The 19,311-nt window shown below is 37.8% G+C and overlaps 2 protein-coding genes across 3 annotated transcripts in view; one reads left to right on the forward strand and one right to left on the reverse strand.

Annotated features, from left to right (window-relative positions):
• LOC113237188 (solute carrier family 2, facilitated glucose transporter member 1-like) overlaps positions 1–4,764 on the reverse strand; it is a 37,554-nt gene extending 32,790 nt beyond the window's left edge. Inside the window, exon 1 of one of the 2 annotated variants that reach the window (XM_026473519.1) lies at positions 4,598–4,764. In XM_026473519.1, the coding sequence (XP_026329304.1) occupies positions 4,598–4,675 (78 nt within the window). In that variant the 5' untranslated portion in view covers positions 4,676–4,764. The remainder of the gene's footprint in view (positions 1–4,597) is intronic. The other variant, XM_026473520.1, reaches the window with a different exon arrangement.
• A 633-nt stretch (positions 4,765–5,397) lies between these two features.
• Positions 5,398–19,311, forward strand: part of LOC113237375 (protein HIRA homolog) — a 31,296-nt gene continuing 17,382 nt past the window's right edge. The window contains 10 exon segments of the mRNA XM_026473804.1: positions 5,398–5,533; positions 5,616–5,789; positions 7,827–7,988; positions 8,082–8,239; positions 10,085–10,193; positions 10,817–10,977; positions 13,677–13,845; positions 14,654–14,748; positions 16,516–16,683; positions 17,965–18,125. Of these exon segments, the coding sequence (XP_026329589.1) occupies positions 5,497–5,533; positions 5,616–5,789; positions 7,827–7,988; positions 8,082–8,239; positions 10,085–10,193; positions 10,817–10,977; positions 13,677–13,845; positions 14,654–14,748; positions 16,516–16,683; positions 17,965–18,125 (1,394 nt within the window). The 5' untranslated portion in view covers positions 5,398–5,496.

Consider the following 19,311-nt stretch of genomic DNA (forward strand, 5'->3'; position numbering starts at 1 on the left):
GACTTTGTTCCCAGACAGTTAATTAAAAAGTAATTTAGGACAAACTGGCAATAAGAAATATTTATTGTGAATTGCATTAACATAATATCACAAGTAACTGAGAGTCGTATTCAAGAACTCTACTCATTGCTCAAGTCAGGATTTAAGCAGACTTGAGTATGATTTCAAGCACTGGAAATACGACCCTAATGGCAAGGACTGGAGTATGATATTCAGTGCTCACTGCAATACTCAAGTCCTGACTTGAGCATTGAGTAGAGTTATGGAATACGACCCTTAGATTCAATAAAATAATACCATAGAGTTAGTTAAATACAAGATACAATTGTTTGAAGATCCCAACGAAGGACTGGACCCCAGAGAGGTTTGCGTCTTCACTAATCAAAAATAAAGTCAGGAACAGGTACTGGGATATTCTCAGAAGACCTTTTGGGGGTTGATGTTGCTAGCTTCCGTAGGTTTACCCTCCAGACTCCGAGTTTTTCTGTTTTGTGGCTTCTGGTTGACACAGGAGTTACCCAAATAGTATACTGCAGTGTCTATCGCTCGCACAGTGGAGATCAGGAGACAACCAAGCTGATCCAACATCTGAGCGAGACGTCTGATGAGGCTCAGCTCAGGTATCCAGCGGCGCAACTAGTCATTCTGGGGGACTTTAATGCACACCACCAAGAATGGTTGTTCCCATACCAGATGACCGATCATGCTGGAAGAGAGACGCGGAAACTTGCGTTATCGCTAAGTCTTTCCCAGCTTGTCAGTGGCGCCACAAGGATCTCAGATGTTGAGTCTCATACGGCTAATTGCTTGGAACTACTGCTAACAACTGATCCAGATCGATACTCGGTGCTTGTGGATGGACCATTGGGTACCTCTGACCACGGTCTGGTGAAAGCTGTATCCGAATACTCCCCACCCGATCAGGGCCCCAGTGGTACGAGACGGGTGTGGCGATACAGGTTAGCAGATTGGGACGAAATGCGCCATTTTCTTACTTCATATCCCTGTCAAGTTTGCTTTACTTCAGGAGATTCGTCGAGCTGTGCTGATGCTGTAATTGAGGTCTTGTGATTGGGCGTGGAGTATTATATACCATACTGCGATGTACCCAATGGACCCCAAGCTCGTCCATGGTTTAACGCCGACTGTAGTCGTGCAGAAGCACAAACAGTCTGCGTGCCAAGCTTGGGCAGATGCTCGACTACGCAAAGCTCCGAATACTCGGAATCTGAAGAAAGCCATAAAGCCGCCAAGAAGAGCAAAAGTGTGTTACGCTGGGCCAAGTTAGACCATGTGCGCCGCATAGGAGCCAAGCTTGCCTCTTTTCCAGCAGGCAGCAAGTCCTTTTGGTACCTGGCCAAAGCGGTCGAAAAAAACTTTAGTAGCCACTCATTACCATCTCTGCTGAGGCCAGACGGCTCGCTGGCCCACACTTCAGAAGAGAAGGCGAATCTCTTCGCCTCACTCTTTGCAGGGAGTTCGCGTCTGGATGCCGCAGGTTACCTCCCACTTTCTTTACATCAGACTGGCTGCACTATGGCGCCAGTTCGCATACGACAAAAAGAGGTACTCAGAACTCTGCGAAGACTAGACGTGCATAAAGCTAGCAGGCCAGATGGAATTCCAGCAGTAGTCCTGTAACTGTGCGCTTTAGTTGGCTCCTATTCTCACAAGCCTGTATCGCCTCTCGCTTGAGACTGGTGTAGTTCCCAGGTCATGGAAGCTTGCAAATGTGCAATCAGTGCCCAAAAAAGGAAGCAGAACTGACCCTGTCAACTATAGACCTATCTTAGGCACTTCCATACTCTGCAAGACTATGGAACTTGTACTTAACAACCATCTCCTGTCGTACCTTGAAGACAACGATCTCGTCAGTGATCGCCAGTACGGATTCCGAAGAGGGCGATGTACAGGGGATCTTCAGTACGCCTCACACTTATGGAGTGAGGCTATAGAAGGGCATGGCGAAGCCATTGCAGTGGTCTTTAGACATTTCTAAGGCCTTTGACAGGGTCTGGCACGCAAGCCTCTCAAGGAAGCTTCCCTCTTATGGGCTTCCCACTGACCTTTGCAATTGGATTTCGGATTTCTTGAGTGAACGTTCGATACGAGTGGTCTGTGGCCTTCTAGGCTACTCTTCCGAACATCGAACGATAGATTCCTCAGGGTTCTGTACTGTCCGCAACCCTCTTTCTGCTGCATATAAACGATATGTTGATTCCAGGTACCTTTTACAGGTACAGTTGTGGACAGGTACTTGACCAATGCAAGGGTCAGTTTAGAAGAAATCCAGTCTTGTAGAGAGTCCATGGTTAGTCGTTTGAATTTGACACTTAAGGCAGTCTCTGATTGGGGCGATGCCAATCTTGTCAGATTTAATGTTACCAAAACGCAGACATGTCTTTTCTCCACTAAACGGAGTCCCATTCACCTGACTCAGACTTTTCGTGATATATCCATACCGATAGCCGACCGTCTTCACCTACTTGCAATGGATATGGAGTACTGCTGCCACTTATGGGATGGCTCTGCTACATATCAACTGGCCACTTTGGATTCAATTGACAATCGTGCCAAGAGGCTTATAGGTGACTCGGAATTAGTAGAGGCGAAGCTGCAGAGCCTTGAACACCGCCGTAGAGTTGCCAGCTTATCGGTATTCTACAGGATATATCACGGAGAGTGTGCGATGGAATTACATAGTTTGATTCCGCCTTCCCCATTCCACCATCGGGAGACTAGACGTGGGCAGGGGTTCCACCCCTATGTTGTGGATATTCCTCGGAGTCGCACGAAGCGTTTCGCTTCCACATTTGTATGGCGAGTGGCTAGGGAGTGAATTTCCCTGCCTACAGACTTCTTCCTTCCCTTCAAGGCGAGAGTGAATAGGCATTATTTAGGTGTGCATGCTACATCCTCGACCTCATCGTCACTTTCCATCAGGTGAGATGGAGGTCAAATGCGCACTTATTTTTTATAAAAAAAAATAAAAACCCTCAATATCAGGATATCAAACCTGCTTGGTGACCAAAACCTCAGTGACTCAGTAGCTAACAATGTGGGCTCTAGATGAGGTCACAAGTTTCAATTAGGGACAATCTTTTTTAATTAAATTTTTATTGAATGTTTCACCTTACTCAATTATTTTTTGTGAAATGACTCCACTAGTTTGTTATATTAAACAAAGATTGAACTCTTCAACCCCTCCCACGTAAAGTATTGTATGTCGAAATTGCCAAGTTTACAGGGGACCGTTTTAAAGTTTTGTATTTACTAAAATTAGCATAATATGTGACTTTAGCATAGAAATACTAAAATAAATTGTAAAATGATAAAATAAATTATGGTTGTTCATGTGACCGATATCTAGGATTTTATAATATTCTGTGTGAGTAACAAGCTTTGCCGAATAAAAGTTAGAAATGCTAAAGTCACATGTTATGGTAATTTCAGTGAATTCAAAACTTTAAAACACTCCCCTGTAAACTTTGCAATTTCGACATACAATTTAAAGACTTTATGTAGGACGGGTCAATTTACAAAAAATTCATTTTAGTCTTCTAGCAAACCATCCCAGCCGCTATGCTAACTAGCCACGGAACCAACTAATGGACCCCACAAATTTTTGAATGTATTTGTTGCAGATCTTTGTTTTAGTTTTAAATGACTTTTTGCCGTAGCGCCATCTGTGAGAGATCTATGAAATCTTTTTTAAATTTGTCCCAGTGTAGTATTCCCTAATTTAAGTTCAAGTATTTAGAGTGGTGGTCTGGCACATTATTGTTATTCTCATTATGAATTAAAAATATTTTTTACGTGTGATCTGAATTATGTTTTGACTTTTATAAATAAAGTGTATTGTCTAGTGGTACAGTCTTCAACCAGTTATGCCTAATATTAATACAAACCACCCTAGCATTAATATTAGACATAACTGGTTGAAGACTGTACCACCTCAGTCAACCATGACCATAGGACCTGTAAAGAGCTCAAAACGGCGGTTTGTTTGAAAAAACAAATATACGCAATTGAAATCCGGAAAAATAGTTTCATTCCTATGTGTAACAATCGCGAAAACCTAAGAACTTGATATATATTGTCTAGTGATAAAAGTGTATGGATATAATTATGTATTACTGTAGATGCCTAAGAATCCCAGTCAAGAAATATAATAAATTATTATTAATAAAAAATATTATAAATATAATACATAAATAAAAAATATTTTACCAAAACATTTTTTATTAAATATGTGTAATTGATAAATATGTAATTTGTTAAGTTATTTAGATGCGCATTCTCAAGGTAATGAAAACAACATTTTTATTATGGTTTCTTTGTTGCAAATTAGAAAATATGTAACCATAAAGTTGTCGACCGTCGGTCTTCTTTATCTTCGGATTATCACGCTTGACTTACCATAACCTTCGTAAAAGGCTAATGAATTATCACTACAAAAAAAAACGTGGTGCGATGCGTAGTCGGGAAAACACGAAATTATGAATAAATTACAATATAAAACACAAGTAACGTATTTTATTGTTAGATCGTGAGTAAAATTTATTTTTAAAATAGATATAAAAGTCATTATTTTTACCTGTTTCGATAAATCTGAAGGTATTGGCTGTGGAACTGGGTCGGCAAACAAAGTTCTGTGCTCCGTTGGTTCTCCCATAGCAACGTGATCAGCACACAGAGGTGGCCGATTAAAGTCAAGAATCGCGCTGGTATCAATGTACTGGCTCCTCTCATGCCTCACTAAAAATTTGTTTGTTTCAGAATATTTAAAATTTTGCGAATTTTCCGACAGTTTCTCACGCGAAGTTGGTTCACTTTTGCAAAGTTTCAACGAATGAACTAAAAGAACTCTGATAAAGAACAGTCAACAGACTATAAAAAAACTATGGCATAGATCAAAATATATTGTCCAAGCTTCCGTTTGTCAATTTATATATATTTTTAATATTTCTTGACATCTTTCCACAAGTAAAACTTTAAAACAACAGTAGGGTTTAAATATCGGGTTTGTTTTAATTATAGTTATAAAGGCTTTCTTAAACTGTTTTTTGTCTCGTGTCAACTTTTACCGCGACAAGAATAAATAATAATGGTAGATATTCGCAAGATTAAAATGGCAATACTTTCTATAATGTCATGTAAGATCAGAAACTACAATCTAACTGATTAAAACTTCTGTACACTTTTAGATATTTTACTCCTTTGGGATTATACTTACAAAATATAATATACAATAATCGAGTAATTGTTTATTTTTGTTTTATTTATTGTAGACATGTATATTTTTTAACAAAATCTTATCCCTCCATTTATTAGATATTTCATTGTTTCAATTTTCATTGCCTATATAGTTTCCGAACAGACTGTAAAAATCGCCGGGCAGGTCTTGTATCTGTAATTTTTTCCCAAAATAAATAAATCATCAATACATGGTTTTTCACGTGTTTATTCCAAGAAAATATTAGTTGAAATACTTAAATGAAGCTTTTAAAACCCAGTTGGGTCAATCATGACGGTGGGTGTGATTTGTTTTTGTTATTATTTGTGATTTTTCTAAGGTTGACTGTATGGTGATTATGGAAATGCTTATTTTGCAGACAAGCCAATTTTTTCTGTGGACATCCACCCGACGGGGAAGCGTTTCGCAACCGGCGGGCAGGGTGGGGACTCTGGCAGGGTGGTGGTGTGGAACCTAAACTCAGTTTTGTATGAGTCAGTGGAAGTTGATCCTAATATTCCTAAAATGCTTTGTCAAATGGACAACCACTTAGGTAAGACGCTGGTGAATAATTTAACTTGATGGTAGACGGGTTTCTTTTACAACAGATGTGTAGAAAGAAACTTTGAATTATTTTTTCATTTGTCAATTATTATTTATATAACCATAGGCTCTCAAACTTCTTGGCTCTCCACCCACTTAGGCAAGATAAAAAGAATTCTGCGCCCACCACCTTTAAAAAATAATTGGAAACACATATTTTATATTAACACAAAAAATCACAAGGAAAAAATTATGTAGTGAAGTTTGTATAGATAATTTAAGTTTTTTTCAAATGTGGTAGCATTCCCTGGACATCATCAACGCCCCTTAATTGCCTCCTAAGCCCCTACTGCCCAAGGTCTTTTCAGCACCAACTGGGGAGCAGTAGGGGCCACTTTGGGAAACGATGGCCTAACTAAGTAGACAGTTTCTGTTCTATTATTGTATACAAAATTCACAGTCTGAATCTTATCTGCTTTCTAGTAGTTTCGAAGTCAAAGTAGTCAAATAAATAAATAAATAAATAACGCACACACTCAACATAGCCCCGCACTAGGGAAACCTTGTGTCGCGGGTGCCATGGACACACACATAGACAACCACAAATTACACCCAAACTCACGAGAGAAATAAATGTAAGCCATACAAACATTTCTCCCGGCCCGGGAATCGAACCTGGGACCTCTGCGTGGCAGTCCGGCATGGTAACCGTTCGGCCACGGAGGCAGTCAAAATAAGAGATATGTGGAGTTGAAAAAGAAAAGTGTATTTGCACCCAAAAACGATGTATGAAAAAAATACAACCAATAAGTATAATAAAATTATAAAGAAGCTGTGTCTATACTTTCAATATTTTAAAATGAGGGTGCTTTCAAATTGCACTATGTTCTGCTGCCGGACCACTACTGATTTTCTTGCAATATTTAGAAGCGCAGCTGAAGCACCACTGCATACCATGCTAGTGTCATTCTGCAGGCTAGATATTGTATGATTATTAATAGCAGCTGCTGCACCACAGATGCGACACTACAGTGCTTCTACAAGCATCTAATTTGAAGGTATCCTAAGTCAGTATTACCTTTTGAAGGAACACTACTAAATTTAAAATTAGTCTTAGAACTTTCTTCTTTTATCTATGCGCAAACATACTCACTAGTCTTCACAAAGGCTGAACCAATTGGGATGGTGTTCAGCGATGTATTAAGATAAGCTTGAATTAAGATTCAGAGTGTTTCATTTAATTTGATTGGCTAATAAAAAAAATAGAAGAAAGCTTTTAATATTTATGCCATAATCACAGTTTTAATGATAAAAACAAATTGAAAATTGGAAGGTTTCTCTTTAATTGCATTTGCTAATAATTATTACTACAAGTTTGAAACAAAAGTGCAGGAACAGCTAGCATTTAATCAAATTTATTTATTCGGAACTCCATTGTTTTTGTAAAGTATTAAGAATTTATAGAATTCACCACACAAAGTTTGTGATATATTAGAATTTTATACTGTTTCGGAACCATATAAGTGAATAAATACTAGTGAATTCAAGTAAAATATAATTAAAACAGAAACAACAGATTAATTCATACATAACTTAATTATTTTTGATGATCTTTAGGTTATCATACCAATGTTCACAATCAATTATGAATGATAATTCACTTATTATGTTCATGATTAGTCTTAAGCTACATAAATGTTATAATGCCGTTGTATTTCGTATCAGTAGTAAATAAACAAATTTTAAGTTATAACAATTACATATATACATACAGTTCACGCCCACCACAACAATTAGCTTCATTTAATTGAAGTTTTTTTATGTAATAGACTTGTGATTGCATCAGAAGACTACTTGACAGAAATTTCTTGTATTTTTAAAAATTACGAAAAATTTATTGCTATCCAGTATTCCTATAAGACAGTCCCTAAGTGGAGAAATACTAAAAAATCGATAATTTTGAAACTATTGCTACTTTTGACAATGTATTTGTAGACAAATCTACAAAATTATTTGATAATTTATAATAAATCTTTATTGTTATCAGCATGTGTAAACTGCGTGCGATGGAGCAACGGAGGCAAATACCTGGCCTCAGGTGGGGACGACAGACTGGTGATGGTGTGGGGACTGAGTGTAGCAACTGGTGGTGCTGGCAAACACAAAGCAGAAACTTGGAGGTGCCTGTCCACTCTTAGAGGACATGCAGGTAGAAACTAAATAGTAAATTGAAAAATATTGTATAGTCTGCAAAGTAAATGACTGCATTCATTTTATTAATGTTACTCTTTTCATCTTTCAGGTGATGTCTTAGATCTAGCCTGGTCTCCCTTGGACAAGTGGCTAGCAAGCTGCAGCGTAGACAACACGATCATCATTTGGAATGCAGAGAAATTTCCTGAGATGGTTTGCGTATTAAATGGTCACACTGGCCTTGTGAAAGGAGTTGCATGGGATCCTGTGAGTAACTATTCCTTTTTAGGTTTTCGCGATTGTTACACATAGGAAATGAAACTATTTTTCCGGATTTAAATTGTGTATATTTGTTTTTTCAAACAAACCGACAGGTCCCATGGTCATGGTTGACTGGTTACGGTAAAAGACTCGAAACGTCGGTTTGTTTGAAAAATCAAATATACGCGACTTAAATGCGGAAAAATAGTTTCATTTCCTATTCCTTTTTATTTCAGTTTATAATTTACCATAAAGATGTTCAAACTATCAAACTTTGTACAACAGGAGTAATATACTTTGTTTTACTAGGGTGGAATGTAGAACTTTGTTAACTTGCTTGAGCTTGAAGTTGACACTTGAGGCTGAGCTACAGGCAAAAGAAATGTTTAGTTTTTCCTGCAACTTGGCATTCGTCTCGAATTTTGCAGTACCTTTGAAACATAATATGTCCAGTTAGTGTATCTGACTACGCAATGGATGTATTCAAGGAATCTCGCATTTTGTATGGATTCAAATACAAATGAATGTTCATTTTCCGTAAAAAATCATGATGCTAAGCAGTTGGTATTATTATAATATACATACATAATTAAAGTTTCTATTTCTTATAATTAAACTTTCCTATAGGCAATGCATTGTGGTGTCTTGGTATGCTCACAACTTTTTCAATATATTTGTGAGAAAAGCGGTTATATAAGAATAAGAAAATAAGAATAAGAATACAAATAAGAATAATTTTTTACGTAAGCGCCGACACTCACAATACCTGATCTATGTTGTTTTCGGCGGCAAGGCAAGGCATCTTATGCAACATGCGTTTCACTGAAATTGGCAGGCGTAGTTAATTCCATAATATCCGCCAATTAACTTGAGCTATTCAAGAAACCAAAAAAATAACTATAATACATGTTCAACAACATTATTTCGTTACAATACAATGTTACGAAAATATCGTGCTTTTATAACTAAATTGTAGTTAACAAAAACATTAATAATTAATCATAAAATTATTTGTAAAATTTTGTTCATAATTGTTACAATGATTATATTAAAAATTATCAAAGAAAAAGATAACAATGAATGATTTAATCTTTTAAAGTAATGCTTTGATAATTTTTGTTAATCTCAAATTGTCTTAGACCAATAATTCCGTTGAACTGGTCTGCATCAACCCCCAGGCGTCCACTTCCAACGGCAGGGGGGCGGGGAGGGGGTGAATGAAGCCTTAATTGGGGTTCACGAGGGTGGAACCCGTTCAGGCACGTCGTGACCAATTTTTTTTATAAACGGAATAATCTACGTTACACATATAGTACCTATATTGTACTTACATAAGACATTCTTATTATAGCCATTTCCATATGAAACCATATACTATCGTAACTCAAAAATGATGGAATTGAGAAAATTTAGGTTTGAAAGTTCAAACAAATTACTATTTTAATCTTATTGCAAACAATATCATTATTTTTGTTTATGTATAATATTTAGTTATTTATACCCACCATAAACGAAACCATACCACTTATAAACGAGAATATAATTGTTTTTGTTCCATTCACAAATTTTTTGAAATCGAAATAGAAGATTCGAGAAATTGTGTTTTCTCATTGCCACCATTCTGAGTTAAGACAGTATTTGGTTATATGTGCGACCCATGACGTAAACATTTCATAACAAATTGCATCGATATAGTATATATGTATATATCATATAATCGATTAGATAAAACTAAACATGTATTTCTTAGGAGTAGCACTGTGCTAGCTGTCAAAAACACACTTGAAGTTGATGAATTTGTAAAAAATTCTTTAAACGTAAATAAAATAAATAATTGGTATATTTTTCTAGGTTGGGAAATATCTAGCATCACAATCGGACGACAAATCGCTTAGAGTGTGGAAGACAGCGGACTGGGCACCGGAGACTGTCATTACGGAACCTTTTGAGGAGTGTGGAGGTGAGATTACGATTTCTTTTATATTAGCTACGCTTGTATACATAAGAGTTGCAGTACCACTCAGAGCTTTAAATCGCAAACTGAGACATAGTTGACAAGTGCCATGTGCCTGTATCTTCGCCAGCATCCTTATCCTTCAAAACTGGAACTAATAATACTCACATTACTGTTTGACGGCAGAAATAGGTAAGGTGGCAGCAATTCCCTGATGCATTTCAACAATCTGTCTGTTCTACAGCCAAAGTTACTGTTAAACCGTGGTGGTAGTGGGACAACAGCTGCTTCTTATACATTATTTATTATTATTACCTTTTTATTTTTTTTTTCCTGTCTTCTATTTCTTCATCTGTCATCTATACAGGGTATAATGTTTAATTTATTTATTTATTCCGTAAATATAGGACGTATTAAAAATTTTTAAACTGATATCGAATGTTCGTTACAGAATGACTAAAACGACATCAATAACTTTTTAAAAATGAAACTAGAAATATCCAAAATTTAAATGTTAAATGCTCCTATACATTTAATACGACATTATTCGTGTTAACTTCTGGGCACAAGTTCTTTGCATTGTCCGTCTTAAGTTTTAAATTTTTAATTTTTTTTCTAATTCGTTTCAGGAACAACACACGTTCTTCGTTTATCATGGTCTCCAGACGGCCAATACGTTCTATCAGCGCATGCGATGAACGGCGGCGGGCCCACAGCGCAAGTTGTAGAACGCGATGGATGGAGATGTGACAAAGACTTTGTTGGACATCGCAAAGCCGTTACTTGTGCTGTAAGTACTGGTGAATATTAGCTTCATAACCATACCATTTTCCTGCATATTAGTTGAGCTACATATGAAATCAAAGTCAATGAATCATTTATTCCATACGTAAAATAAATTTGCACTTGAAAACGTCACATTTAAGCTACTGCTCGTTCACTACGCTGACTTCTCTGAGAAGAACAAGCAAGAAAGTCTAGGGATTGCTCTTCTCAAATAAACTTACTTGCTATGTAATACACTCTGAATTAAATTTGTGTGGAATCTAGAGTCATGTCGTCTTTCCATACATCGTTATCCAACACGTAGTCTTCAATTTTGTAATATGACTTCTCAATCAAAATATTTTTAATCAAAATACTTTTTAAACTTAGGAAATGATGATCTTAATAATCTTATTGTCAAAACGTATACAATTCCCCATAAAAGATTCGTTTACCTTGGTTAAACGAAATCGTGATACCATGAGTTTGGACTTCTTCTTCATCTTCTTTCTTATTGAAATTATGTGTATTTTTACGGACATATAAAATATTTGAGTAAATGTACTGTGATGCCACAGTCATGTTACCAGTCTCCTTAAAGTTTTCTCTGAGAGAAATCTGAGAACCTAAACGGTACACAGAACGAATCGCTCGTTTTTGCAATACAAACATGGTTTGAATGCCGCTTTACCCCACATGAGAATCCCGTAGGACATTATACTATGGAAGTAACTAAACTAGTCTAGCAGTACTAACATCGGTAAGCTCACGTATTCTGCGGACTGCGTATGCAGCGGAGCTTAATCTGCTAGCCAGTCATTATCTTCCGATAATGTGGAAACCATTGAAGTTTACTATCTAAGGTCGCTACCAAGAAGACTGCTTTATTAACAGGGTCTAACTCACAGTGATTACGTTTTTACGGATATTTTTTCTACAAATAATAGACATGCGCTTGGCCACAATTTAACCTGATGTTAAGCGACAATGTGACCGACGATGGAGCGCATTTGCCTATTTTTTTTATTGAGGCTTTAGCCACCTTAGGAGGCTATGTCAGCCTCATGGGAGGTATACTGGGTTCCCTACTCAAGGGACATGTTCAAAAACTTATACAAGTTTAGAGCGCCAAGATATACAGGTTCTCTGAGCCAACAATTAATTTGTCCATTGCATAAACTTACATCCGCAAACATTGTACCTCTCAGGGATATGTTACGGCCACATTCCACCAATACATGATACAGATCCTCTATTATATTGCAAGTACTGCACAATGTGGATCGTTTAAAACCCATCATATGAAAGAATTTATTAGTTGGAATGTGAACGCAGTCTAAAAGCCGATACAAGATATTTCCTTGCTATATTGACAGAATCAAACCAAGGTACCCACTGTGGATTACTCTGAATGGTTCTGCACCATATTCCAAGGCCTTTATCCACTGACTGTTCTCCGAATATGCGGTGGCATAAGGCTTACAATCGAGTACAGTACTATTTTCAGCAGCTGATTTAGCAAGGGAGTCAACTTCTTCGTTTCCGGGCAATCCCACATGGGAGGGAATCCATTGGAGCCTTAAACGCACACTTCTGCGGTGTATGTTGTGGATCAACTGGAGAGTCTCATAGGCTATCGGCATACCTCGATGATCCGCGTTTGCCTAAAAATGCCTATTCACTCTGGCTTTGAATAGCCCCAAGTTGTACTTTTTGGGAAACACATATTGAGTAGAGTATTCCATTCCTTTTGCCGTACGTATCAGAAAGGAGGAAACAAAGAGCTTAAGCGCTTGGTGCGAATGGGTGGTATATCAATGACATAAGCATGGAGTGTTCCGGACCTTCTAGTCCACCGAAGGGGGAACGGTGGAACTAAATTGAAAAGTACCAGCGCACACTCCCCGAAATGTATCCGATAGAAAACTGACAAGCAGACTACTTTTCTGCGATAGTCGAGGTTTTGTAGCCCTGCGGACGCAGAGCCGGGGTTATGTGGGACTTGGCTGAACCCTGAAGTGGAGCAGCCCTCCCCTCGGGCCAGCCTAGCTCTATCGGTCGGCCCGTGGTTCCTCCTCAGCTTCATTGTGGAATGAAATCGACCACGGCTACTGAACCCCCAAGAGGGAATCCATTCAAGGGATGGCCCCGCAAGTTACCTATCAGAAGTCCGAAATGACATTTTCCAGAAATAACATTTGCTCGAGTTTTCATAACTTCGAAAGTATTTTGAGGGGAAAATGTTTTTTCTTTTAAACCTAACCTAACCGAACCTAATCGTGTCTTTGCACATCCAACATATCCTGAAAGAACAACGGTTTCGTTATAATTCGGTTTTCGGGGTAATGAAAATTCGAACAAACGACATTTCAGAAAAAAATAATTTAAGTTTGTAATAAGTTACCAGCCCCTCATTAGGGTTACCCTGTATCGCGAGTGTCATGGACATACCACATGGAGACACTCCCAAACTCGCGAGAAAAATAAATGTAGGTCAAACAAATATCTCTCACGGCCCGGGAATTGAACCCGGGACCTCTGCGTGGCAGACCAGCATGGTGACCGTTCGGCCACAAAGGCAGTTAAAAATAATGTCTTCTTGAAGCAAAATATTCTATCTATAATATTTAAGTACTTTCTCTCCGTGTCGCAAAGCCGTAGAACATATGTATATATATACTAATCATATAACTGTAAACCATCTTGCTACATTTCTATCTGCAGCGTTTCAACAACAACATATTCGTAAAGGAAGGGAAGAAGTGTTGTTGTGCTGCTGTGGGCTCCAGAGACCGTGCGTTATCTATTTGGCTGACGTCACTGAAGCGCCCCCTTGTGGTCATACACGATCTTTTTGGGGACAGCGTCTTGGATCTATCTTGGAGCTCTGATGGTGAGTCCTGTTATTGCTATGCTAGGTTTTCCAGGTGAAAAAGGTCTTACAACAGTTCAACTTATGATCGGTATCATAAAATGTTTAATAAATAACCGGCTACTGCACTTTGTTAATTTTACTACAATCGCATTGACGACCTTGGCCGCCCATCGTTTGCAGCTGCTTGAGGAGGTCCCAGCTTCGATTCCCGGTAGGACCAATCCAGACCAGTTGGTAAACGAACTCTTATAAATTGGTTCTGGGTGTTACGGGACGTGCCCCAGAGTGAATTCCGTTGCTCTGGTATTCATAGTGCTGGGAATTCTCTAATTTGAGACAAGGCAGTTGGTGTAGTTGTTGGGCACATTATTATTATTATATGTTAAACTCAACAGTAAAGAGTAGTTACACACGGCAACTTCAAGCAGCGATACAAACGCGCGATTGCATCGACTCAAACGCGCGATCGCATCGGTGCAATCGCGCGATCGCATCGGTGCAATCGCTTATAAATCACAAGTGTAGCGGTGCAATTGCGCGTTTGCGTCACTGCTTAAAGTCGCGTGTGTGTAAAGGTACAAGATTACCTACTGCACCGCGTTTGCATCGCTGCTGAAAATTCGCCGTGTAACCGCTCAAATGGTTGACAAGTTAATGAAGTTATGTGGCGGAATTTTACAGATCTATTTTCTTCCCCAGACAACCAGAGTATAAAAAACTAACTTTCCACTTGTCTAAAAGCATAAAGGGATCTTTTGATTGGCATCTTTCGAATCAGCCATATTGATTTTTAACGGCTTTTATAAATTTTATAAATCTTTTCCAGGCCTGAATTTGCTAGCGTGTAGCTCTGATGGTACAGTGGCCTGCATACAATTTACGAACAAAGAAATTGGAACACCGCTTACTTCTGATGAAAAGGTATTTACTTATCTTACACTCTATTTGCTATATATGATCGGTGATAATCGGTCAACTTTTCAGACCTATTTCAAATTAACCATAACAGATATATGCAGCCAAGAAAAAGATTTTTTTTTTCTGAGTGTTCGATCTTTGTATTAATAATTACAACAAACTAGTGGAGTAATTTCACAAAAAATAATTGAATATCAATTCAATAACAATTTAATTAAAGAATATTTTGTTTAAAAAAAGCTTTTCAAGTCCATAAAACTGTTAAGTGTAATTTAAAAATGAATTGCTTCGCAAATGGCACTCTATGACTGTCTCTATGGCCGAAGGGTTATCATGACTACATTAATTTTGGGTTTTCTTTCTTTCTACATGTTTGGGTTTAATTAGTGTTTAAAGATAATAATAATATACAAGTAAAACAAATGTAAATAAAGCTATTATAGTATTAAAATAAGCATTAAGAAGGGAATCGAAATTATACATTCTTCATAGTAAAGCTATACATTTTAATATTAGAACCTAATGTGTAATTGCGATGCCTAAACTAAGTAAATGTATACCTGTACTTTAGGCATTATACAGTTTAAAAAGACATTTTCTATATTTAACAATAAAATAATTAGTAGTTATAAATTAATGGTTACCTATATGCTTAGGTAATAGAAATAATACAAGATTTTTATTGTTGCGAAAAGAAAGTACAACGGTACTTTTAGGATAACGTCGCGTTCGCGCCGTTAATGTTCATTAATTTGCCTCGAGATCGGTTCAAGGGGTCTAGGGGTCCTGTTCTTTTATATTGTCCTGGTCCTGTTAGATTTGGTTGAGTATTACTTATTTCACAGTAATTATTTCGGACGTGGAATCGGGAATAGACGCCCAGTAGTGCGATTCGCGTAATCAAACCGTTACGATATCGTAACGGTCGTAACGGTTTAGTCGTCGAAGTGCTTATTCGTATTAAATATGTAATTTTGCAATTTTCGTCCATTATAGCAAAGCTCAAGTTAACTGGTTGATTTGAAGTGAAACAGTTGACGACACCCGTCAATTGTTTCGAGGTTTACATAATGATATGACAGAATAGTTTTCAAACGGAATAAATGACATTTCGTCTCTATTTCTGGTTATATACTCGATGATTAGTCGTTACGTTTCGGTTCTATTCATATCAACGTTCGTTCAAGTGATACGTGGATACTAATTTTGGATAGGACTTTGATCGAACGACTACGTAACTTCAACGATATTTTGGTAGCTTGAACTTACGTCAAACGCACTACAGGTACAACAACCGGTTAAAAATCCGAGAACGCATGAACGCGTGCTCGGCTAGGCAAAAATAGCCGAAGCGAAAAAAAAAGTTACAGTTTAACAGCCCTTTCATTTATAACAATTACTTAATAATAATATAAATCCGGACACGTTTCATTAAACAAATTTTTGTGACTGCTGTGGAGGGTGAATTCACCGAATTGCGAAGTGTGTGGGGTTCCTGAAGATGTACATCATTTGCACAGGCTGGTTTCCGTACATTTAATGTTGGGTAGCATCAATCTGCTTTGTCAGAGCCAACATGTAGTGCCGCGGAGATTTTGTATACATATTTGGTTAGGTAGTATCAAAGCCAAAAGAATAAAAAAAAACTAAGTTATAAGACTGTATTGCTGTGAAATACGAATTCTAATTACAAATACCTATTAACATTCTAAGTTCTTTACGTGGGATTGGTCTATATAATATACATAACAAACCATTAACAAATTGCAGAACGCTTTCTACGAGAAAATCTACGGCAAGTGCTTAGCAAACGAGAGCGGTGATCTGTCTTCAAACTTGCTGGTGGAATGCCCCGAGATTCTACTGGCTCGGGAGAAGCATGAGGCCAAGAAGGAGGCAGTCAAGGATGATGCCACGCCCAGAAATGACAAATCACAGGTAAATTTTCGACAAGTAGAACATAAACTGTGCTATTGTGTTGTTTTTCCGATGATTTTTAAGTTTAAGTAAACTATTGGATACATTTTCATATTTGTAAGTGGCATCACTCGTCCTAATAGCCGAGACCTCAAGTATTAATGTGAAGAGCTTGTAAGCCTCTAAGCTAGATCATGTTAGCGCAAGTACCCAGGTGCTGGTATTGTAAGTATCAAGTACGGATGTTACATTATTGGTGTGACAAAATATAAACAAGAAGACATTAAAGGTTTTTACTTTCTCTTTTCCGCTCATCGGTCCATCTTATTAACGGAACGATAGCAAGAACAGTAAAACGATATATTGTTACATTGATAGTGTAGTTGTGTATAGCATAATCAGTGTAACAATGAATCGTTGCAAATGTAACAGTATGTCGTTGCATGTGTAACAATATATCGTTATATGTGTAACACTATGTTGTTGCAAATGTCTAGTAGTAGAGCTCCTTGAAAAAGAATTTGTCCAGGAAAGTGCTACCACCGTACATGTTTCTGCTGCCAAGCAGTAATGTCAGCATTATGTGTTCCGGTTTTAAAGGGTGCTGGTGAAATTACAGGCACATGGGACTTGTCGACTTATGTCTCAGGGTGACGGGCGCAGTGGCACTGCAACTGTTATGGACAGGCGTATAGCTTACCATATATTTATATATAATATTTATGGAGGGCACTTTCTGGTGGGCACTCTTCGAAAACGATATTTGACCTTTTGACCCTATACCACTCCAAAGCATTTGTACCGTTTTTACCATTTTTAAATATGCTTTCAATAAGTCTAAGCATTGCTAAATTTGAGATTTTTGTTAAAAGTCGTATTAAAATTGACAATTCGCTATTAACAAAACAAAACAAAGCTGTTCCAAATTTAAAAACTAATGATATGATTATAATTTGGTTTTACTTAATTCTTATTTGTAGAGTAGATAGTGGCCAGTTTCTTTTCTAACAAAAAGTTTTCATTTCAAATGTGCGGTAAAAGGTCTTTTGCGATTTCTGACATTTCGAGTACTCTTTCCTCAGTTGGTCCCATAGAGACTATTGAACCTTAATAAAGACCGGATCGAATGGCATTAAAAAAAGTTTTGTAAAAATTGCCTTTTATCTTGCTGACTGTACCATTTTTTCAAAATCTGTGAATACCAATTAAAATATCTTCAAAATTCATGAACAGTCTTCTAGAATTATTTTCCTGTAGCAAATGTACACCCTGTATAATATGTCAATATTATTTTGTTAACAGACAAAACCAATGTTGACCACTTCACCCGTGTCGGCTAACGCGTCGATATCGCCCAGTGGCGCGCCGCTGCGGCCCATGGACCGCCAGATCGAGACGCGTACCTCTGACGGGAAACGACGCATCACACCTGTCTTCATTCCTCTCACGAATGCTGATGCTAAGTACGGACATAGGCACATCAGACTACACATTTTTGTTCGAAAATCGCCTCCAGTGCAACGGAACAAGATACGTCGATGTGTAGCTTGATGTGCTGGCGTGTGTACATTGCTGTCAAAAATGTATGGATATATAATTATAAGATTCTTATTTTTAACAGACTTCAAAAAAGGAGGAAATTCTCAATTCATCTGTAGGGTTTTTTTGTATGTACTCGTATATGTGAACCGATTTTTATGATTCTTTTGTTGTTGGTACCTCAGAAGTCCTATTTAAATTTGAAGATAGTATTCCACCTCTAAGGGTGGCAAACTAGGGGATGAATAAGTTTTGAGATCGGTTTTTTTACTACTCTGTACTGAGTAATTTTAATAAATTATGAACATTATTTTAGTCAAATAAGGAAGGCTATCACATTGGCCCAATTTGAGGTATTTACATGTCTCCTATGTGTCAAATCTTCTCTATTCTCTTGTACGGAGCAAACGCTTGGACACTCACAGAATCTATGTACAACAAAGTGACAGCCTTCGAAATGTGGGTGTATAGGAAAATTTTGAGAATATTGTGAAGAGACAATGTCACGAACGAAAGGGTGCTGCAACGTGTTGGTAGAAAACGAGAAGTGTTTCTTACCACAAATAATAACATTATAACGCAACACACTCATAGCCCCGCACACAGTACAGGGGAACCCTGTATCGCGGGAGCCATGGACACACACATAGACTGTCGCCACTTTGTAGTTTATTGGATTTAGACTAGACTGTAATACCTATGTACCTGGTTAAAATATTCTCAATGTATATATTGAGGGACGACAAAAGATACTTAATTTATAGGTATACATATAAGCAGGTAGAAAGACACTGAACCATGATTAAAACATTCATAACACTACATTGTGCTATGACGAGGAACCGTAGAGGCGTGTCTCGTATGTCGCGTACAAACCCCCAGCACATCTCGCCTATGTACTGGGGCGGGACGCCTTGAGAGGTGTCTCGAGTGGACCTCCAGACTCCCCTTTAGTCCAACTTCTGCCCAACAGATTTCAAGCTTCGCTAGCTATTAATCGCGGTGCAAGCGTACATGCTACTACCGACCCGATTGATGCCAACAATAGGTACCCACAGTCATCAGCGTCAATGAGGCTAGTCTACTGCGGGTCCAGTCGGCACGTGGCAA

Source organism: Hyposmocoma kahamanoa, unplaced genomic scaffold (assembly GCF_003589595.1).
Source record: "Hyposmocoma kahamanoa isolate Upper Pololo Valley unplaced genomic scaffold, ASM358959v1 93, whole genome shotgun sequence".
Classification (NCBI taxonomy): Eukaryota; Metazoa; Arthropoda; class Insecta; order Lepidoptera; family Cosmopterigidae; genus Hyposmocoma; species Hyposmocoma kahamanoa.